Below are 20,033 nucleotides of genomic sequence, written 5' to 3'. Positions count from 1 at the left end.
TACTGTTGGATGTGAAATCAGGAAAGAATTCTCCTGGATATTCTGTTTGACAAATGATTTTTCTTTTAACTCATTTGGTTAATGCATTCTTCTCATCTTTCAGCTCTACGTCTCTGTTGAATTTGGAAGGAGATGGCAGCTTGTGCATGACAATGTTGTCCCCAACAGATTCTACTGGTGAGATCCGCAATCAATCACTTGCAAACACACTATTTTTCTGGGACTCAGAGACGTGCTGCAATATTATAAAATATTTTAATATCCTCTAGAAATATTGTGAATAATAGATAAGCGAAGAACGATTTTACATTAATAAATTAAATTTTAGGTTTTTTAAACATTCTGTTTTACAAACAGTAGTGTAGAGGTGAAATGCCTTCACGAAATATGTTGGAATGAATTCTACTGCACATGCATACAAGCTATGTTAGATACTGCATACTGATGTAGGGGAAAAATTAAGAAATGGTTTCCAGAGCATTGACTGATACTGCAGTAACATTGCTTCTTCCTGATAATATGCAACTCCTTTAACCCATTGAATTCCACTGGTTAACACACGCTGGCCCAACAAAACAATTAAGGTTATCTAACAGTCAGACTTGTATTTATCAACAACTCTGTCTAGCATAATAGCTCTAAGAAATGTAATGAAATCTTTCAAATTGGTGACAGGAATAGTGATGTCTTTATTAAAAGTTCACCTTGAATAAATAAAATGCCATCCGATCTTGAGCAGGAAATTAAACATTCTCATCCCACTCTCACTCCCTTTCCTTGAACGTCAAGCTAAGTTTCTATGCAGGCAGATCCTGTACTGGTAAATAATGGATAATTTCTTTTTTTGTTAACATAATGTTCTAAGGTTCTAGTTTACCCATACTATTTAATATTTGATCCATTGAATGAAGTCTGCTCATGAAATATGGAGATGATCTCAACACTCACTATAGTAACTGTTGGGATACCACAATGTATTACATATCCAAACATATCCAAACATATCCATCAGTTGTTCATTTATTTTGGACAATGTTTGAACTCTATTGCACAGTGTCAGTGCTGGTGATGTGGCATCTGTGAGTGAGTAAGCTTTGGGTGCTCTGGGTGTTTCTGCAAGTGTTTTAACGTTATTAGATTTTGGATGGAGGTATAGGAATTATGGCCTAGGATAAATGCTTAATTTATAATGGTGATAGTGCCGTTTATAGCAGTTGGCTACAAAATACTTTTCACACACTTCTCAATGGAATTAAAAAAGTATAAATATTACGGCAACATAGATTAATCAAGGATGTTAGAATGACATACAGTATGATTTACATATTTTTGATATTCATCTAATTAGCAGATTTTGCATTGGTCTGGGAAATATTATGGCCCAATACATTAACAGTATTACAGTCAAACATCTTGACATTATACTCTCTATGTTACAAATTGACAATATTCATAAACAAACAATATTTCTTTCTTCATGAATTTGTTCTTTCTTTCTTTATTTGCTTTTCTTTGTCTATTGGAACAATGACATTTCATCATATTATACCCAATTAGGCCAAATATATAACATTTCAGCTTTACAAAAATCCTGTTCAACATTCACACATAACAACACATGATGACAAAGAATATTTTAGACAAAACAACAGCCAAAGAAAGGCACAAACGAGGCAGTTTATCATCCCAATAAAGACAAAGTTGGCCTCTTGTTAAAGAGGCTGATATTTTTATCCTCAAAGGGAAGGAGGGATATATGAACACTCATTTCCTTTGGGGGCGAGGAGAAATGTATAACTTGCTTCAGTAGTGGCTAACATGTTTTCCCTAATTTCAGCAGGATATTGTGGTAAACTTTGGTAAACAAACATCATATACTGTTAGCTTGCAATATTTGGAACAGAGAAAAACTCAGCTTAAGCTATAAAACATTATCAAAAGAAAATCGCCTGTATGAAGTCCACCCACATTAAAGGGTCCTAGTGGCTCTGTACTGTGTTTTCAGTTGCCCTTAGGAATATTCTCACCGTTATTTACCTAGTGATTCCAAGTATCACCAGCAGCATTATAATCATGCTAGTCAATATGGTAAGTAATGTCAACAGGAATGGGTCTGGAATGGTGTCCCAGACTGCATTTTCTCTACCGTATCGTTAAGCTGGGGGCTTAGATGATCAATCACAAACAATATGTTTGCAGAGATGTTGCAATATATTAGCACTGGCTTTTCTCTTCTAGGAGATGAGTGGGCCAAATGTATGGCAGAATAAAAGCCCCCCACACCATCTATGAATTAGGGAAGTGTTTCAATTACTTTCACCACACGCTGCATGTGGACATCTTAACTAACAAATCTGACAAACATGATTTACAAAACAATGTTACCAGAAAACCTTCCTAGGGAGACACTGTGGTATGTTCCCTATAGTCATAGGGGTACACACAGAGTAACATAGAAGGGGTCTATTTAAGAGCAAGGCCTGCTGTTCACTGATAGAATGGGATGAAGTATTTGACAGAAAGTCCATTAAAAGAGATGGAGCTGGGAGGCAATTACAGAGTGCTGAGGGAAGCAGGACGGGGGCTTTTTTTTATTATAGTTCAGACACAGTATGGAAAATGAGAAGAAACCCATCTTCTGTCACAACAGCTGCTATTAATACAACAAGTGGTCGCTCTGTACTTAACAGCTATCATGAAGAATCTCTATTGAAAAGGAATGAGATGGCTAAATATACCTTCCCCATAAAGGGTAGTGCAGGTCAAGTGCCTGGCAGGCCAGTCTGTATGGGAAAGGCTGTTCTATTGTTGCTCATGCGAGAAGTGTAATGAGCAGCCGCATCCTTAATTTCCCTTGTTCCTTCACAAAGTCAAGATGTAAATCACAAATATTGCTCTTTTCTTTGCTCTCTGAAACGTTAATAGGAAACTGGAAATGATCACTGAGTGCTGAAAGCATTTGCTGTGCGAATACTTTTCTCCATTTTTGTTATTTTCGTTTCTTTGTGTTTGTTATTGGCACAGCATCAATTTATCACATTTGCCTTGGTACACCAGAAAAATGGTTGATGAAAGCATGATGCCTTGATGTCTTATTTGCACTCAAGCCACCCGTTGTTCAGAATAAATAAAAAGGAAAAATGAAATCACAAGACAAATAATCTTTAACCAAGTCTGCTATGGCATACTGCATCACTCAAAATGTGGGTATATGATGTCAAAAATGCACAAACATACACTCTTTGATATGTAAATGCATAAAGATTGGTTTGATTTATGTGCAGATGAGATACATATTAAAGTACAGTTGAAATGTAGATGTTCCTAAGATGTTTGTCATGTTGTTACAGGTCGAGAATGGGTTTAGACAAAGAACAAGGGACGATCCACCTGGAGATCAGTGTGTCCGATGGACGTGAGTCAAATCACATGATGTGACCATGGCACCATAATCTTTTTAACAGACTGCAGTGCAAACATGAAAATAGTGGAAATCATGTCAGTTATATTCCAAACACAGAAAAGTAATTGTAAATTGTGTAAATAGAGGAAAAAAGCTCAGCATATTACTAAATCTCATAAAGTTCCTCCACCTTCTCTCTAATGTGCTATATGTGTTAAATTTTGCAGGTTCCAGTTATAGTTTATGGTATTCTCCATTGAAATGAGAAATGAAACAGATGACAAATCAAATTGCATTTTGCGCTAGTGCCAACCTTTATTGTAATTTCTAAACTTTCATTTCAAAGGAGGTGCGAGAGGTAACAGCTTTTTCATTGCACTTACCGGAACTCTCTCCCCCATCTGAACTGGCTGCATGGAGACTCTTCATACGATTAAGCTAATTCATTTTTCAAGGGCCAGGCTGCAACTTGGCTCTTTTCTTGGCCACAGTGCAGAGAGGGGCACTTCCATAAGGCCTCCTGTGTTAATGCCCTGTCCCTGGAGACCGGCTCATTTGGCTGATGCTAACACATTGGGACAGCTCTCTCTGCTTTATCTATTAGTGAGAACAGGAATTGGCCTCCAAAATTTTCCCTGTATGGCTCACTTGTACCATCAGCATAAGTAATGTTAAACCTTGATTGAGGACTACTGAAGGTTGTTTGTTTTTCTCTTTGTTACATTTTTAGCTCTAATTTCATGCTTATCTACAGGGTCACAGTACATAACGTGTAAACTGCAGAATTGCTCTGATGCAAACAAGGGCAAGCCTTTCCCTGGATTTATCATCCCTGATTCCCTGGTGGTTCAGGATGAGTACGTTTTCATCCAGGTGGGTTTTATTGCAAGGTCTGGCTTCATTAAAAGACAATTAAAAGCTGTAAAACCGCTGCATTGAATCGCATCTTAATGTACAGTCCTGTTTTTCATTAACTAAAAGGGGCCATTATCCTGGAAAGGGATGGCATCGAATTGAAATCACAGTGTTGTGTATCGCTGCTACCATACTATGCTGTAATGCACAACATCCTAATTAGTAGTAAACTCAGAGGCTTCCATTGTAGTTTAACATGTTTGATACATGCTGCTAGCAATGAATGTACACAATGAAATTTATAAGCATTTACATGAAATGTGATGAATTACAAATCACACTATATTGCCTCTCTAGGTGCCAATGGGTGGGCAATCTGTCCATTATGTGTCCTATAAAAGAAATGCTTTCTTCCCGATGAAGCTTCCTAAGTACACTCTGCCAAAGGTAAGCTTACTGAAAGGACACATTGCTTGGTGTGTTGAACACATGCAATGGAACAAGTGGCAGAACAAATGCAACATTAACTATAATTTACAACACTCTCTATTTCTTCCTCAGATTTCATTGTGGTCTCATGATGCTGACATAGTGTGTGACATTTATTTTGCAAATGATTTTAAGTAGGGCTGTCCCCCAAACTAAAGGAATTCTTAGTCATCTAATAGTCAAAAGGTTTGCTGACTAATCTTAAAATTGTTTTCCCCACCTTATTGTCCTCTTGAAAATGGTTCCAATTATGCAAAATAATTTCTTTAGATCTTGTGTTTATCAAAGACCCATACATACATATGTTGTAATCAACTGGCCTCCAATCCATATCAGCAGATATTTACTTAAAGATGAGGTCTGTGATTGGGCAGTTATCAGTCTTCAAGCAGAAAGCTCCATTTGCATCATCTGTTTGCCACAAAACGGCGTGCTGCACTGCATTCCATCTATTAAAAGCACCGCAGGATTGTCTAGCGGTTAGAGAGGCTGTCGCATAACCAGATTCACATTCCCAGATTCAGTCCCTGCAACAGCCAGCGTTGTGTCCATCAATACATTCATCCACCCATGCACCCATCAATGTGTCCTGTCAAAATTTCCTTGAGAAGGACACTGATCTCCTACCTCCTTACCTGCTCACTCGTTGTGAGTCACTCTGGATAAGGGTTTCAGCTAAATGCCTGAATTTTAAATGGTACTACCAGCAAAAATTCGACTGAGCCTTTAGTCATTTTTAGTGCGAGCTCTAAAAATGATCATCCTCGCTGGATGATGTCTAGGGGTGATGGATCACTATCTTGCTACACTGGCTGTATGGTTACTGTCATGGATTACTATCTTGCTATGCTGCAACAGCATCAATTACGCATCAAAGCTGCGCGCTACTGTGCAAATTTGCACTTGTTTGTTAAAAGCGCTCATTTAAACGACTACTTGACTAAAACGTCAACCAAAACCTTATGGGCTGGTTAGTTGACTAATCCACAGAAAGGGTGCAAGCCTTATTCAAGTAACCTACATCTACATATGAATTTCATACCCAGGACTTGCAGATAATCAGCACAGATGATAACCAGGTGGTGACAGCGATTCAGGACTGGCACCAGAATGACTCCTACAACCTGTACATGTCTGAGTCCAGGGGGCTATTCTTCACACTGGCGCTGGAGAATGTTGTGAGCAGTGGAGGACCTGAGGGCAACGTCATGATAGACCTCTATGAGGTAGGAGGATGACTGTTGGGGTGGCGCTGTCCTCTATTAACATTAACATTATTAAATTTTTTCATGTTATTCATGCCAAGCTGAGTTGGGCCAACTGTATCAGTGACCTGGTTATACAACCGCTGCAGCTTATGGGAACAGGGAAAGAACCAACAACCAAAAAGTTTGATCAGAGTTACTCTGTACTCTCTGTTGTGTAGCTGAAGTCTTTTTTAAGTGTACACTACTAAGAAGTCTTGGATGTCCTCACTTTAATGGGACAGATGGTGCTACACTGCATTTCGCTTTGTAGCATTTGAGTGTCTCTCTCTCATATCCAAGTTCTGGCTGTTCTCTTTCTCTCCCTTGTGACATTATAGTCACCTGAACTAAAACATTTAGCAGTCGCAGTCTTGAGAACCCACTTTTAGGTACATACACAAGTATAGGATATGCTGTTATGCAGTTATAGCGCATAGATATGAGGCAGGGCAAATAGCAGCTTTAACTTGCTCCTGGAACATATTGTATCTGTGTTGACAGATGTGCTACGAGGTAAAATATTACTAAGCTTAGAAAGCAGTGACTGCACATGTATGCATCACTCTAGATTATCCTCATCTGCAGCCAGCAGTAAAAGCATCACATTGTTACAATCATACAGCCAAGATAGCCATCAGCAATGATTACTCTTACTGCTCATTGACCTCTATCCATACACATTTTATGCCCATAAATATTCTGCTGCAATGGTTGACCAATAGATGTTATGAAAAGGTCACTCTTTCTCTGACAAAGATCTGTGCACTCTAAATATAAGAACAATGTGAACTCAAGTGATAGCTGCATGTGTGTGCCTGCATCTCCCTGCACGTAAATACAAAGAAGTAGAAATGTCTCAGGGCGGCGCCATATGTTGTTTTGATTCTGCAGAGTCCTACAGATGGTCCAAAATAGTGCTCCCTGTCAGAAAAACTATCACTTTCAGACATCTCTTCCTCTCGGAACTAGGCCTTCAGCTTTACTTAAGTTTGAATAATTCACGGTTGTTTTTTTTTCTCCCCTTTTTGTTATTTTTTCCCCTTCTCGCTCTCTGCCTCTCATGTTTGCAGGTAGCTGGGATTAAAGGGGTGTTCCTGTCAAATAAAGTTGTTGAGAACCAAGTGAAAACTTACATCACATACAACAAGGGGAGAGACTGGCGTCTTCTACAGGCTCCCACAACCGATCTCCAGAGAAACCAGGTCTACTGTGAACAGGTAAGTGGGCCACTGACAGGGATAGTATTGGTTATTTAGATGCCCCTTATCTGCCCACAACACCGCCGAATCGCATCAGAACATACCGTGGTCAAATAGTATTTGCAAATAATTCTCAATATTTGAATTTAGCTGCTTAGCATGAATTATTGTAATGACAATGAATAGTTTATCATTTATATATTGTGTCATAACACATAATGATGATTAGCGATCATTCATATGAATGACCGGCATTCCCTGACATTCAAATTTAGTTTCACATCCAAAACATTAAAATACTTTATCAACTATTTCACAATTATCAAGCTAACTCTGTGACCCTGCTTACTGAAATACCCCCAGGTCTGGTTTTCTTGTGTTTACAAACATAAAAATTAAAACAAACTGTTTATACCCTCAAATTATAAGTAGTATAGTATTAGAGAATGCATGCATAAGAACATTTAGTTACATTTGTTCTTAACAAAAGAGAGCCCATGCTTCACTCCATTAGACACACAACACTGCATGTTACCAGTTGAACTACATGAAAGTTTCTCTTCACCAGAGGAACCCAAAGGCTTTTCCAGTCACCTATTGGACCTTGACTCTTGTGGCTTTGTCTTTGTCTTCTTTCCACTTCGGGATAATAAAACAAAAACAAACACCATGCTAAACTGAGTATAGCACCCACAGCAGTAAGCTCACTAGTATAAACCACCCGAGCTGGGAAACAGTAGCATGCTATACTGAAATAGAGACTAAACAAATAAAGCTTTGGGGTACTTCCCGCTCTCCATTTACTTTGTCCAAACAAGTTAAGATTTTATGAACTGCATTTGTTAGGACTATTAAGTAGAAAACCCTCTTTTACGCTTCAGTGTGTTAAACCGCATTTCCAACAGTAACTCTGCTTCTCTCCTCCATTCCTTTCTCCTGCACTCCCCATCACACTCTGCCAAGTCCTGCCCTCCAGCCAATCATAATGTGATGTTTAGGCTGACAGGCTAAAAGTGACCAATCACATTTTTACAAAAGTAACAAGGTTGGTTGTGCTCGACCTGTGCAGATGTACCGAAATCTATCTAATTAAAATTGTTCAGGTAGTCAGTCATTTTATTTTCCAGCCTGTTATCTGTGGTGTAACAATGCAAGTTCATATTGACTATAAGTTTATTCCTAAATATATCCATGTGATTATACAAATCAGATGCATTTCTATTATAGGCACCTTAATACTTAATCTTTTCATGACCATTTATTAAACATTTAGTGGGGGATAAAATAGTCTGTCCTGATGCTTTACAAGCCACTTATTAGCCATTTACTAACTACAGTTAACTTTATAATAGCTACCCAAAAAATATCTATTGATGTCTTACAAATCATTGATTATCATTTTACTGAGTATAATAAACACCAGTTGCCACAGATAGTTAAAGTAATCAGAAAGCCATTCTCATCTCTTACCAGTTATGATACAATATATAAATGACAACTGACTAATGATGAATTCACCATTTTTTAAGGATGGTTATTACGGAGTGTTACCCAATTTTTTTTTGCAAATAATATTTGACCTAGGTCTGTATCAAACCTTTCACTTTTATATTTTGACCATCACCAACCTAAGCCAGTCTTTTCTATGCCACTGTTTCTCAGCCCTACTGTTCGTTACACCTGCACCTCCATGTGTCTGAGAATCCTTACACCTCGGGAAATATAGTCAGCAAAGATTCAGCTCCAGGAATTATAATAGCATCAGGTGAGGAGATTATCTTATTTCTGCATCCATACCATTTTTTACTCTCACCCTTAACACTGGTTACCACAGTATCTCCACATTGTATCTCCAGTCCCCTCAATTATCCCTGACAAATCCATAGTCTTTGCTCTGTTCTCTGCATAAATGTAAGAATGTTTCTTTCTCAATTGAAATTAGTCTGCAAAGTAAAATCAATTGTACTTTACCTGCACATCTGTTCCATGTTGCTTGAACGAAAAAATAAAACAAAAGCATATTTACTTTGTCTTGTATGATTAAGCACTTAATTCTGAAAGAAAATTGTACTGATGTGCCTGTGCATTTATTTCTGTAGATATACTAAAAAAACAACAATTATATACCCTCTGTATTCAGGTGTGGTTGGGCCTGAATTGACCAGTACCAATGTCAGTATTTTCATCACATCTGATGCTGGGAACACCTGGAGAGAGGTACAGCACGATGACTACAAGACATGTGCATCTCTAATCTGTAAAAAATTAATCAAAGGGACCATATAGATTTTTTTTCATTGGCATAACATACCATAAATATGCAAGGAGAGCAACCCTTTGAAGAGTGATGCATAAAAGCATTGCTTGACACTGTTTACCCAACTGAGACAATAACTGTATATTGTAACCAGTGCATGCTTTATGTGGACTTACATTTATCTCCAGTGTGTGACAGAGTGATCCTGGTCCTGTTTGCAGGTTTTTGAGGAAGAGTACAGCGTGTTGTTCCTAAATCAAGGAGGAGCTCTGGTGGCCATCCGACACACACCTCTGCCCATCAGACACATTTGGTAAGGCTTTATCACATCTTATTTTATAATATATGCATCTTCAACACAGAAATCGAGATTGTTTGCCTGCTGCTGCTCTTCTTATGAATTCCTCTCTATTTGTGGCTGGTCCTCTCTGATCCCACCATTGTTCCCCCCTCAGGCTGAGTTTTGATGAGGGCAGAAACTGGGACAAATATAGCTTCACCTCCTCTCCGCTTTATGTTGATGGGGTGTTGGGGGAGCCCGGAGAGGACACCCTCATAATGACGTAAGATATGAAGAACAAAGTCAGTTTATTTGTTTCTAGTTTGTTCATTACATTATACTCTGACTCTAGAATTGATCTATATTCTTGAAATTCCGGAAAAACATGTTGCTGCAGGGGTGAAAACCTTGTATTTTTGAGTTTATCCAGTATGGCTTTGAAAGGGTTTCATAAGCCCAAGAGGTCGGAGAATTTTCTCAACGCAAAGAGGAGCATGGAATCCTTCAGTGCAAGTGAAAATATGATAATCAGCTAAATTGGAGTTACTAGGTTTTCACACAACAACTGGATATACTGTATTTTCTTGACTTGAATTTTCTGACTTCACTTGTCTGTGCAGAATATTTGGACATTTCAGTCATCGCTCTGAGTGGCAGCTTGTCAAAATTGACTTCCGGTTCATCTTCAATCATCGGTGCACAGCTGAAGATTATCTAACTTGGCAGTTACACAATGAAGTAAGGAGATCATGCTGTTACTTGACTGTTGATAACATCAATATTCAGTTAAGTCTTTGATTGAACTCAAATGAGCTTCTTTGCTGCACTCACACAATGAAAACAAAACAGTAAAAAAAAATCTGAAATGTTTATCATTGTATTGATGCATAATTCATTACAGGATGAAGTGTGCATCATGGGAGTGAAGAGAATCTTCCAAAAACTGAAAGCAAATGCCAGATGTGTCAAGACCAGAGATCAGCATATTTCACAGATGTCAGACCCCTGCCCATGCACAGAGGCAGATTTTGAGTGGTGAGTGCGCTGCTACGCAGCTACTATTCTCACTTCATTAACTCCAAATCCAAACACTTGATCAATCTCCATAGGCAGAATTTGTGAAGTAAAACTGAGGCACAGCAAGAACACATGAAGAGTTCTGTTAAATTTATTTTTTTTTTCATTAAAAAAAATCATACCGTTATTTGTTATCCACTATTCTTTAAAACCATGCCATAATGTATTTAAATGTTTTGCTATAAATAATTTTGTAACACCAGATGTCATGTTTTTCAAATGCGGGATATGTCATTCTGAAACCAAACTTGTCACATCAACCATGCTACACTACACAATTACACAGAAAACATACAGGAAAACAATCAGATATAAGAAAGCAGTACACAGGTGCTTCATCTCTATATTTACATCAAGTGTGTAGTACACTTAAACACTTTTGCATAATGGCAAACACTAATGGCTCACACCACACTCTATCAGACATTAATTCTGTATGTCTGATCATCCCTCTTGTCAGGAGTACAACATTTCAGTGCTTGATGGACAGCGTTTCCTACTTTCTTTTATGTTTCTGACCTCATCAGTGGCAAATGAGCAGCGCTGACTGGTGACATGCATTGGCCCATATTTATCAAGTTTATCACCACATCATTTCCATCATAAACTTTTCAACTCTGGCTTCTAAGACTGAGTCCCTCTGATTAGAAGGCTATGATGAAAGGAAAGTGATACTACATCTCTCCAGGATAAAACATGGGGGGCTTTGTCAAGGTATAATTATAGTTTGTCTAAACAAATGCAATGTCTCTTCTGCCTCAGGAGTTGGGAGTTTCATTCATATAACATCAAATTTCAAATGCTGTGGGTTGGTGTACTGTGAAAACCTTTCTCTAGTCTAGAATACCTCTATTCACAGTAGATCTACATTTATGTTTTATCATTTTGTTTAAGATGAGTTTTGATATTTGATATGTTTTAATAAATCATAATGCATCGTTTTAACACCCCAGTGTGTCTTTCTCTGTGCTCGTGTGCCAACTCAAACAGCGACTACGGGTTTGAGAGGCAGAGCGATGGGAGCTGTACTCCATCGTTCTGGTTCGTTCCATCAACAGCATCTAGAGACTGCATCACTGAGGAAAGTTTCCTCAACACAACAGGGTATGCCAAATTTGTCTGTATTGACAAGAGAAAAGAGGATTGTGGGTTCAGAAATGTCTTAAAACAGTCAATCTCAGCTCCCTTGAAATTCAGCATGCTGTGATAAAAAGGTTAGAGAGATACGTTACCCATGAAAGGTTCTTAACCTTCAAAACAGATAAAAAATCAGAGATGACAACCATGCTTGCAGATTTATTATTCAATATTATACCTTTTATGTCTGCATGCCTTTGCATACAGCACTTGCATGTGTGTGTCTGCTCATCTCTGTATGTTCAACTTGAGCGTATACTATGTCTTTATTTCTACAAGAGTGCGGTGCTCACCTGTGTCTTTTTGGGTGCATATTACAGATATCGCAGGGCTTTGTCCAATAACTGCACGGCGGGAACCCTGTTGAAGTACAGCCCCAGGCGACAGAAATGTCCCAGTCAGGCCCCCAGAGGCCTCCAGCTCCTCACCAGTGAGGGAACAGTGGTAGCAACACTGGGAAGGAACGTCACCTTCTTGGTCTTCCTGGAAGAGGTGCTGGCTTTACTCACCAAAGCAACAGTAGTGTGTATTGTGTGGTGACGCTGGTGTCCTGTGTCCAATGTCTTTCTTGATTTGATTCGGTGCTGTATCCGTATATTGAGATGCAGTCGAGATGTAGCATGAAGGCTGGAGTACCGGCACATCCACTAAATATGCAGTGGTATGATTCAGCACCTGATGTTATTCCCATTGATATTATGGAAAAGGTACTCCCTTGGGTGCCAGCAGGAGAATCTTTGATTTTGGTCACAAACGTGGAGGAAACCGAGGAATGGAACATCGTTGTAAGGACAGCGAAAAACAACTGTGGCTACAGCGAGTGTGACAGTATTTTGTCTGTTTTTATGATTGTAGGGTCTCGGCTCCACAACAAGCATAACAGTGGACTTTGGTGACGGTACGGCTATATCCTACGTTAACATCAGTTCCATCGAGGACGGGGTCAAGCATATGTACAATAAAGTGGGCATCTACCAAGTGTCTGCCACGGCACGCAACACTCTGGGCTTTGACTGGGTGATCCTCTACCTCCATGTCTCCTGTGAGTCAAGAAGACCTTTGACATTTTTAGTAATTAATGATTCACCAGTTGCTGTCAAGACTATAAACAATAGTATGATGCATAGTCTAATGATTTTTGGGTTTTATTATCAGGAAACTATTGGAACATGTTTTCAGAACGGTACAGAAGTTATTGTCAGCGTTATTTTGATAGATTGTGCAATACATAGTCTTACTGCTGTGGCAATTGAATTTTTCTATCTATCTATCTATCTATCTATCTATCTGTCTATCTGTCTGTCTGTCTTGAGCACTATGTGCAGCTGTGTGTGAACATGCTAGCAAGTTATTTTATGCTGCCTTTCATTTGTGCAACCTTGCTGCAAGGTGTGAGTTCATACTTTTTGTGTTTTGCCTCTTAAGGTCGACTTGAACAGGTCCAACTCTTAGCTCCCTCTGTGGTTGTCAAGAACAAAGCAGTTAACCTCACAACAGTGCTGCGCCCCAGCAATGTAGGAACAGTCACCTATTATTGGTGGTTTGATAACAAAACTGAGGTCAGCCTTACTTTCTCTTTCTCTACCAATTGCTTCTTCGTTGAATGACATATTACACTTGCAAGCTACATCTATGATTGATTCTCTCTTTTCTCTTTCTCTCTCTCTCTGCCTGTTAGCCTGTGATGACCTTGGACGGTGGGATGTCCTTCACTTTCTCTAAAGAGGGAAGTCACACTGTCACTGTTCAGGCTTCAGTTGGCAACACTGTGCATCAGGACAAGAAGACTGTGGTGGTCTATGGTGAGGCACATTTGGCCATTTGACCCCCAATTCTACTTTGCTCAATACATTTCCAACAGCCTCTTGATATATTGTGTGAGTGGAATGGTATGGAGTTGCTTGTAGTACTTTTTGTTCTGTGTTTCAGAATATTTCCGGTCACATGTTTTGGCCTTCTCTTCTAATTTGGATGAGCTGAACCCCGGGGTGGCTGAGTGGAGAGAGGACATCGGCAGAGTGGTGAAGAGCTCCATGGTTCAGGTCAGCTCTCTAGCTGCTAGCTGGTGTTATAAATGTGATGACATGATCAGGGATGTTATGTAGTTAAGTCCAGAGGTCCTCATTCAAATTCTGGCTAGTAACGACAATTTTGCACTAGCCTGGGGTGAAAAATTCTAGGCTCTGGCTAGCCAGCCAATAAAATTTCCATTTTTGGTTATGCTATATTTGTGATGTGGCCTGAATGTTGGATTCCACTATGCAGTATCTTTAACCTCTCTTGCTGTGTTATTAGTTATTAATCTCTACACTCTGACATAGCACATCATCATAAATGTTCATTAGCAGTACATGCTTCAGCTGAACTTGTCAAAACATTAAATGGCAGTAAAAGCACAACTATGATGGTTGCCATTTGCTTTCCAAGGGGCTGTATGCCATTGCCTTGAGAAAACACCAAAACCTCAAGTCGGGGGAACTTTGTGGTGAAGTGGCCCTGGTTTCCCTTCATAGACTCTGGGGATGTCAAAAAAGCAGCAGGTTATGTAAAAGACCTGGATACTGAGCTCTATATATATCCTACAGTAGCCCTCAGTATGAAACATTCACTTTGACCTTCTGTCTTGTCAGATATTACCATGGTTTACACCAGGAAACTGACAGTAGACCTCTGGTTACGGCACAAATGCACTTAAAAGCCCTGCCCTTTACCAAAGACTGTCAAATTGAGCTTGCATGTTTCAGTTGATCTGTGCATTATATCTTGACAGTGACTGGTACTTAGGCAAATTATATCTGAAGCAGAAAGCCAACACTATTTAGTCTTTCATATAGTTAGCCCGCAAAGAATCATATCCCAGGGCCGGGGCATAGAACATCACTGAAAACAGTGTGAATTAAGACGCTTTTCAATTATGTTTTTTGTTGTTGTTATTAAAGGTCACAGGAATCAGTGAGGATCAGATTTTGGTCACAGTGCTTCCAGGTTTACCCACCGCAGCAGAGATTTTCATCGTGCCTGAGAAGAGGTCGAGAGAGGGACCCACGGATGAAAAGTGGGCGCACCTAGACCAGGTACCGCATCACAAAACCTCTGTAATGGAGCCAGGCAGTTTACCCAATTAAATCTGCACAAAAGTAAGCTGAGCAGTGTGTACTCATGAGATTGTCTCCTTACTGCATCCCTGGGAACATTGCCTTTACTTTAGAGTGTCATACAGTAATATTAATTTTTCTGTTTAAACAGAAAAAAACTCTGTTTAAAATATTGTTGTATTAATTAAAGAGAATATTTAATCATGTTAAGATATTTCTCTTACCTGAGGGTTATATCTGCTGTAATTTTAGTATTATGCAAATACAGATGTGCAGATGTTGCACAGATACCTTCTTTTATCTCAGATTTCTTGGGAAGGTGGCTTAGTCTGGCTGCCTCTGTTGTCATCCCAATGCCTTCCTCTTAAAGTCACACCGAAATGAAAAATGACTTTTTCACCTTTTTAGCTCATTCTAACTATCATACCACACACCAATTTGACAGTTTCTGCCAAGAAAATGTAAAAAAAAAATATTATATTGTATTTTTATATCAGAATGTCATTACTTTTCCTTACTGGAAAATGGAAAATCTTTAGTGGTGGCTTCATCGTGTACCAGGAGACATACATAAATATTTCAACCAATAAGCCATCACAGATTTTTGAACAATCTGGTCCCTCTGGCCTTTCCATCAAATACACCTGTGTTTCTCTCCCTAACTGATATCCCATAGGTTTACACTTTTCAGTGATCCCTGCCAGACCCAATATCCCGTTTCAACGGGAGATACATCACATTAATGAAGCAAGATGCTCTCAAAATGCTGTTTCACTGTGACTTTAACCAATCCAAAGACACACAACTTACTATACAGATGTTTATAGTTGCTCATCTCCTCACATGAGGGAAAAGACATGAAGAAGAGGAGGAATGTGTTCACTATAGCCCTATTTCATTTAGCAAGGAACAGACACTCAACATGACACATCACCACAAGACCAAAGACAGAACCATCTGTGATCGCTCAGTATGGACACTGTTCACAAATAAATAACATGCCTATTCTCATATTCATTGAAGCCTTCTAGATTATAGGGTATGCCCGTCCTTGTTATCCTACATGGTCAGTGAATCAAGTGAGAAATTATAGTTCTACCTATTTTAATTGTTTTCGTGATATTATGATGGTTTAATCATGCAATAGTAACTGAAATTGTTAATTTAGATTTGTTTACTTAGCCACCTAACAAGAAAACACCTTTTTCCTTGATTGCACTCATTATATCACAGTGGTTCATGTTTTTTTTTTTGATTTTTTTATAATTAGTTTTTTCTCTTCGTTGCTTTAATCACACATGCTAAGAGATTTTAATGTTCCCGCACGTGCACATGGTCCTTTAAATCTCTACAAGAGTAATGCATAAATTCAACACTAGAGGGCAATCTCTTCCCGTCTACAAGACTTGATGCAGTAAACCAGCATCCATCAGAGCACCGAAGCTTTATTACTCACACCTCACAGCCTTACTGTCACCTTTGAGAAGTTGTGAGACTTGCACAAACTTTTACTCAATCATGTCAGGGCCATAATAATTTAAAATCATCATGCTTTATGTGTGTTATTGCACTCTGAGGGTTTTGCAACGATGGGATTTCTGGATCTTCTGTAGTGCTGTCAATGTTTTATCTCTTTCCATGCCTTCAAAAGCCATGAAATATGTATGTGAAACAATAAAACAGAGTTGTTGTTGAAATACTAGGTAGACAAGCTAATTTGTTCATCATGACAGATAGGACCTCGATGCATCACAAGTACACATAATTCCGCTGGCTCGCAGTGAGTCTTGAACTAAGTTAATAGGTATTTAATTACATTGATGCATCATATAATTGGCACCATCTAGAAAGGAGACAAACTGTGGGGCAGGCAGCCTGGATTGGGAATTAAAGAGATGTATTTATCTAAAGCCTGTCTGATTACCTGGCAGAACCTCACAGACAATAGGGTAATAAATCTTCAGCTCACTGTTCCTCATCTCCAGTGAATGAGTTGGTGTGCAATGTGTATGCATGGAGTGAGTGTGCGACGTGCGCACACACGCGCATGGTTGTGTGTGTGTGTCTGCAGCAGCTTATTAAAATGTGTAATAGATTTACTGACCCTGATATGCCACTAGAATAAAAAGTAATTATTCATACTGTGTAGAGCAGTCTAATTTTAACCAGTGGAAAGATTTTAGAAAAGAGCGAGATGGAATTAGTGAGGCATGGCTAAGGACTCAAATGGGCTCTGGGAAGGCATTTTGGTCTCTTGTTAAATGACTGCTTCATCTAGGTGTGAAAAGCAGGGGGAACTCGGGGCACTTCAGGGAGAAAAATTAAAACAGCAATTTCATGATATTAGAACATGCTTTGATTTCCAATACTTTTTGCGTCACTGAACTTCTAAATCATTTAATGTGTGTTTTTTCTTTGGAAATAAGTGTATCAAAGAAACATAGGTGAAAGAGACTCCATTGTGGTAGAAATAGCAAAAGATTAAATTTTTTTTTAAAATGTCACTACCGTTGCCATTCCAGAAGCAGAATGCCCTTTTAGCTGATAGGGTTTCCATCGTCATTATAAGCCTGCCAGGTTAGGTATTCTGTGCAGCAGGAATTGAATTACGGTTTGGTTTTCCATGTCATATCAACGTTTGCTCCTCTTTAGAAGGAAGCAAAAATTCTGATTCATAATTCAGGCTGGTGGATGAAATGACTGAGGTTGAAATATTGATGACCGTGGAATATTGCCGCGCCGCCGCCGCTGCTAACAGAAGCTTGTTTCCCCTCTCACTCTCTTCATAGCTTTCTCAGGTCTTGCTAAGTGCTTTGAACCAGGACCTCATCCAGTTCACACTCAGACCGGGCGTGCAGGTGAATGTGTACGCCACACGTCTGTCTCCAGGTGAGTCTGCCGTCTCTGCCGTAGACCTACCTGTCTGTAGATCGTCGCAAATGAAGTGCTCTCAAATGGCTGTTCAGTCCATTTGCAGGGGAATATTTCAAGTCATTGTTTCAGCTGTCTGTCTTATGTGAGACCAGACCATGCGCAAGTCTTCCGCTTGGGAAATGAAGTGTGAATTTGACATTTTCCATTAGCCCAGCCCAATCATAATCGTAATTCTCTAGCATTGTCAAGGAAATAAAACAGGTGTGATGTTATATTGTTACTTACTATCTGTGTAAATCCTTATTAAAATTCATATTTCACTCTTGTTTCCCTCTTTTTCCTTCTCAAAGCTCCTCTTGTGGACAGCAGTGACAGTGGCCACAATGGCGCTGCAGTCATCATGCTAGTGTCAGTCGTGCTGATGGGCTTGGCAGTCTTCGTAATATATAAGTTCAAAAGGTACGGTATCTTAAACATAATATACTGTAATGACACATAGAGCACAGTGAAAAGGGAAACTCTTAGGAATAATAATTCAAAACCAATCAGGGAATTTTCAGACTCACATCACTGCGAATATCGATAAGATAGATTTTTTTGCATAATGGCCCTAGTTAGACTTGGCCCCATTATTAAGCAGCAGGCACCTCACTCCTGAACTCCTAAAACTTTCCAAAAGTATTCAGACTCACTATATTTCTGAGTTATGGACATCTGCGACACAATAATAGCCTGAGGAATAAGACAATTCCCCTCTGTCTCAATCTGCAGAATATTACTGGGAATGACAGTCTAATCAATTCTCCCAGAGTGCTGAATGGGTGTCAGAGTCCTGCAGTTATCAATATTCATCTATCTGACAATGTGAGGGTTGACCTTTCGGAAATGCTAAACACAGCCATTCAAGGAGAGGCATACTCTGCAGAATGGCAGGAAAGGTTGAGGAGATAAGTCCTGAGACAACATATATTATACAGTGAGGGTCATATGACATACAGTAAATAGCATCCTCTGCTACAGTGAGCCCCCTGCCTGTCGTAGGAAAATGGTTTTAGTTTCACAGTAGTTTGTAGCATCTTATTCATTTGGAAGTAAAATATGAAACTTTCAGGATTATGGTTTGTAGTGAATATCCAAAACTACCACAGCAGTAAATAAACTTGGAGTTTCAAAGTCTGTTTCAAATGTCACAGCACCAGCTGCAGAACAAAATCACAAAGGGAGGATCTGAAATTAGCATTGGAGGACTTTAGTCTTAAGTAGAATTGGGGTGCATCTGAGGGAATGAAAAATTGATTGAAAACTGAGGTGAACAATGTGACTGTGAGAGTGCAATGCCCAGTGGAATGCAAAATGCCCCAGTTTCCTGCTTTCAAGCAATTCTCCGCTATCCCTAACCGTTAAAAATAGTGTATCACTCACATTATGCTTAGTGAAATGCATTAGTGAGACAGAACTGATGGTAAGTTTCCACTCCACTCCATCAACTTGCCTTTTCAAATCTTCACTTTTTCTTTTTTTTTCCCTCTCTGTACAAACTACAGGAAGATCCCTGGCATCAACACATACACAGTGGAGCAGCCAGACAAAGAACAAGAGGTGATCCCTACAGTGACCTCTCTAGTCGTCCCAAACCCCGAGGGCGACATCGTGACCTCACTGGAGCATGTGGATATAAAGTTGGACTCACAAAGCAGAGGTATAATAGTGTCTTATTTATTCCCTTTAGGCTCCAATCAATCCTCAAGAATCCACATCCAACAAACCTCATTCAGAATTTTTTAAACTTCTGCTAGACAATGAAGTTCTATTATTATTATTATTATTATAATTATTATGTTTATGTTGTTTTATTCTGCTGTGCCTTTACATATACAGGGGGTAGAGAAAATAACAGAAACATCACGTGAAAAAAAGGACTTTGACTTTGAAGTAAATGAATCACAATTACAAATGCAGCCGCACAGATGAGTCATATCAAGTCGAATGCCAATTAGCAGTACGTGTCGACTCTGAAGGGGGCATTAAGCAATCTATGTCCTTTATCGGCCTCTATTGGCAACCAGCAGGAATTGCAATATCGATAGAACTTACATCCACCTACACAAGTCTCTGGAACA

The 20,033-nt window shown here is 39.2% G+C and overlaps 1 protein-coding gene across 1 annotated transcript in view; it reads left to right on the top strand.

Annotated features, from left to right (window-relative positions):
- Nucleotides 1-20,033, top strand: part of LOC139911235 (VPS10 domain-containing receptor SorCS1-like) — a 36,032-nt gene that overhangs the window by 14,408 nt on the left and 1,591 nt on the right. The window contains exons 5-26 of the mRNA XM_071898728.2: nucleotides 104-177; nucleotides 3,351-3,415; nucleotides 4,158-4,276; nucleotides 4,616-4,705; nucleotides 5,794-5,973; nucleotides 7,065-7,211; nucleotides 8,856-8,958; nucleotides 9,334-9,410; nucleotides 9,672-9,763; nucleotides 9,906-10,013; nucleotides 10,351-10,468; nucleotides 10,632-10,765; nucleotides 11,798-11,911; nucleotides 12,265-12,436; nucleotides 12,800-12,986; nucleotides 13,370-13,503; nucleotides 13,623-13,746; nucleotides 13,874-13,986; nucleotides 14,884-15,018; nucleotides 17,829-17,928; nucleotides 18,264-18,372; nucleotides 19,458-19,612. Of these exons, the coding sequence (XP_071754829.2) occupies nucleotides 104-177; nucleotides 3,351-3,415; nucleotides 4,158-4,276; nucleotides 4,616-4,705; nucleotides 5,794-5,973; nucleotides 7,065-7,211; nucleotides 8,856-8,958; nucleotides 9,334-9,410; nucleotides 9,672-9,763; nucleotides 9,906-10,013; nucleotides 10,351-10,468; nucleotides 10,632-10,765; nucleotides 11,798-11,911; nucleotides 12,265-12,436; nucleotides 12,800-12,986; nucleotides 13,370-13,503; nucleotides 13,623-13,746; nucleotides 13,874-13,986; nucleotides 14,884-15,018; nucleotides 17,829-17,928; nucleotides 18,264-18,372; nucleotides 19,458-19,612 (2,650 nt within the window). The remainder of the gene's footprint in view (nucleotides 1-103; nucleotides 178-3,350; nucleotides 3,416-4,157; nucleotides 4,277-4,615; nucleotides 4,706-5,793; nucleotides 5,974-7,064; nucleotides 7,212-8,855; nucleotides 8,959-9,333; nucleotides 9,411-9,671; nucleotides 9,764-9,905; nucleotides 10,014-10,350; nucleotides 10,469-10,631; nucleotides 10,766-11,797; nucleotides 11,912-12,264; nucleotides 12,437-12,799; nucleotides 12,987-13,369; nucleotides 13,504-13,622; nucleotides 13,747-13,873; nucleotides 13,987-14,883; nucleotides 15,019-17,828; nucleotides 17,929-18,263; nucleotides 18,373-19,457; nucleotides 19,613-20,033) is intronic.

The sequence above is a fragment of the Centroberyx gerrardi genome, chromosome 15, assembly GCF_048128805.1.
Source record: "Centroberyx gerrardi isolate f3 chromosome 15, fCenGer3.hap1.cur.20231027, whole genome shotgun sequence".
Lineage (NCBI taxonomy): Eukaryota > Metazoa > Chordata > Actinopteri > Beryciformes > Berycidae > Centroberyx > Centroberyx gerrardi.
The sequence above is the reverse complement of the archived record's forward strand: the minus strand, read 5'-3'. Positions and strand labels throughout refer to the sequence as shown.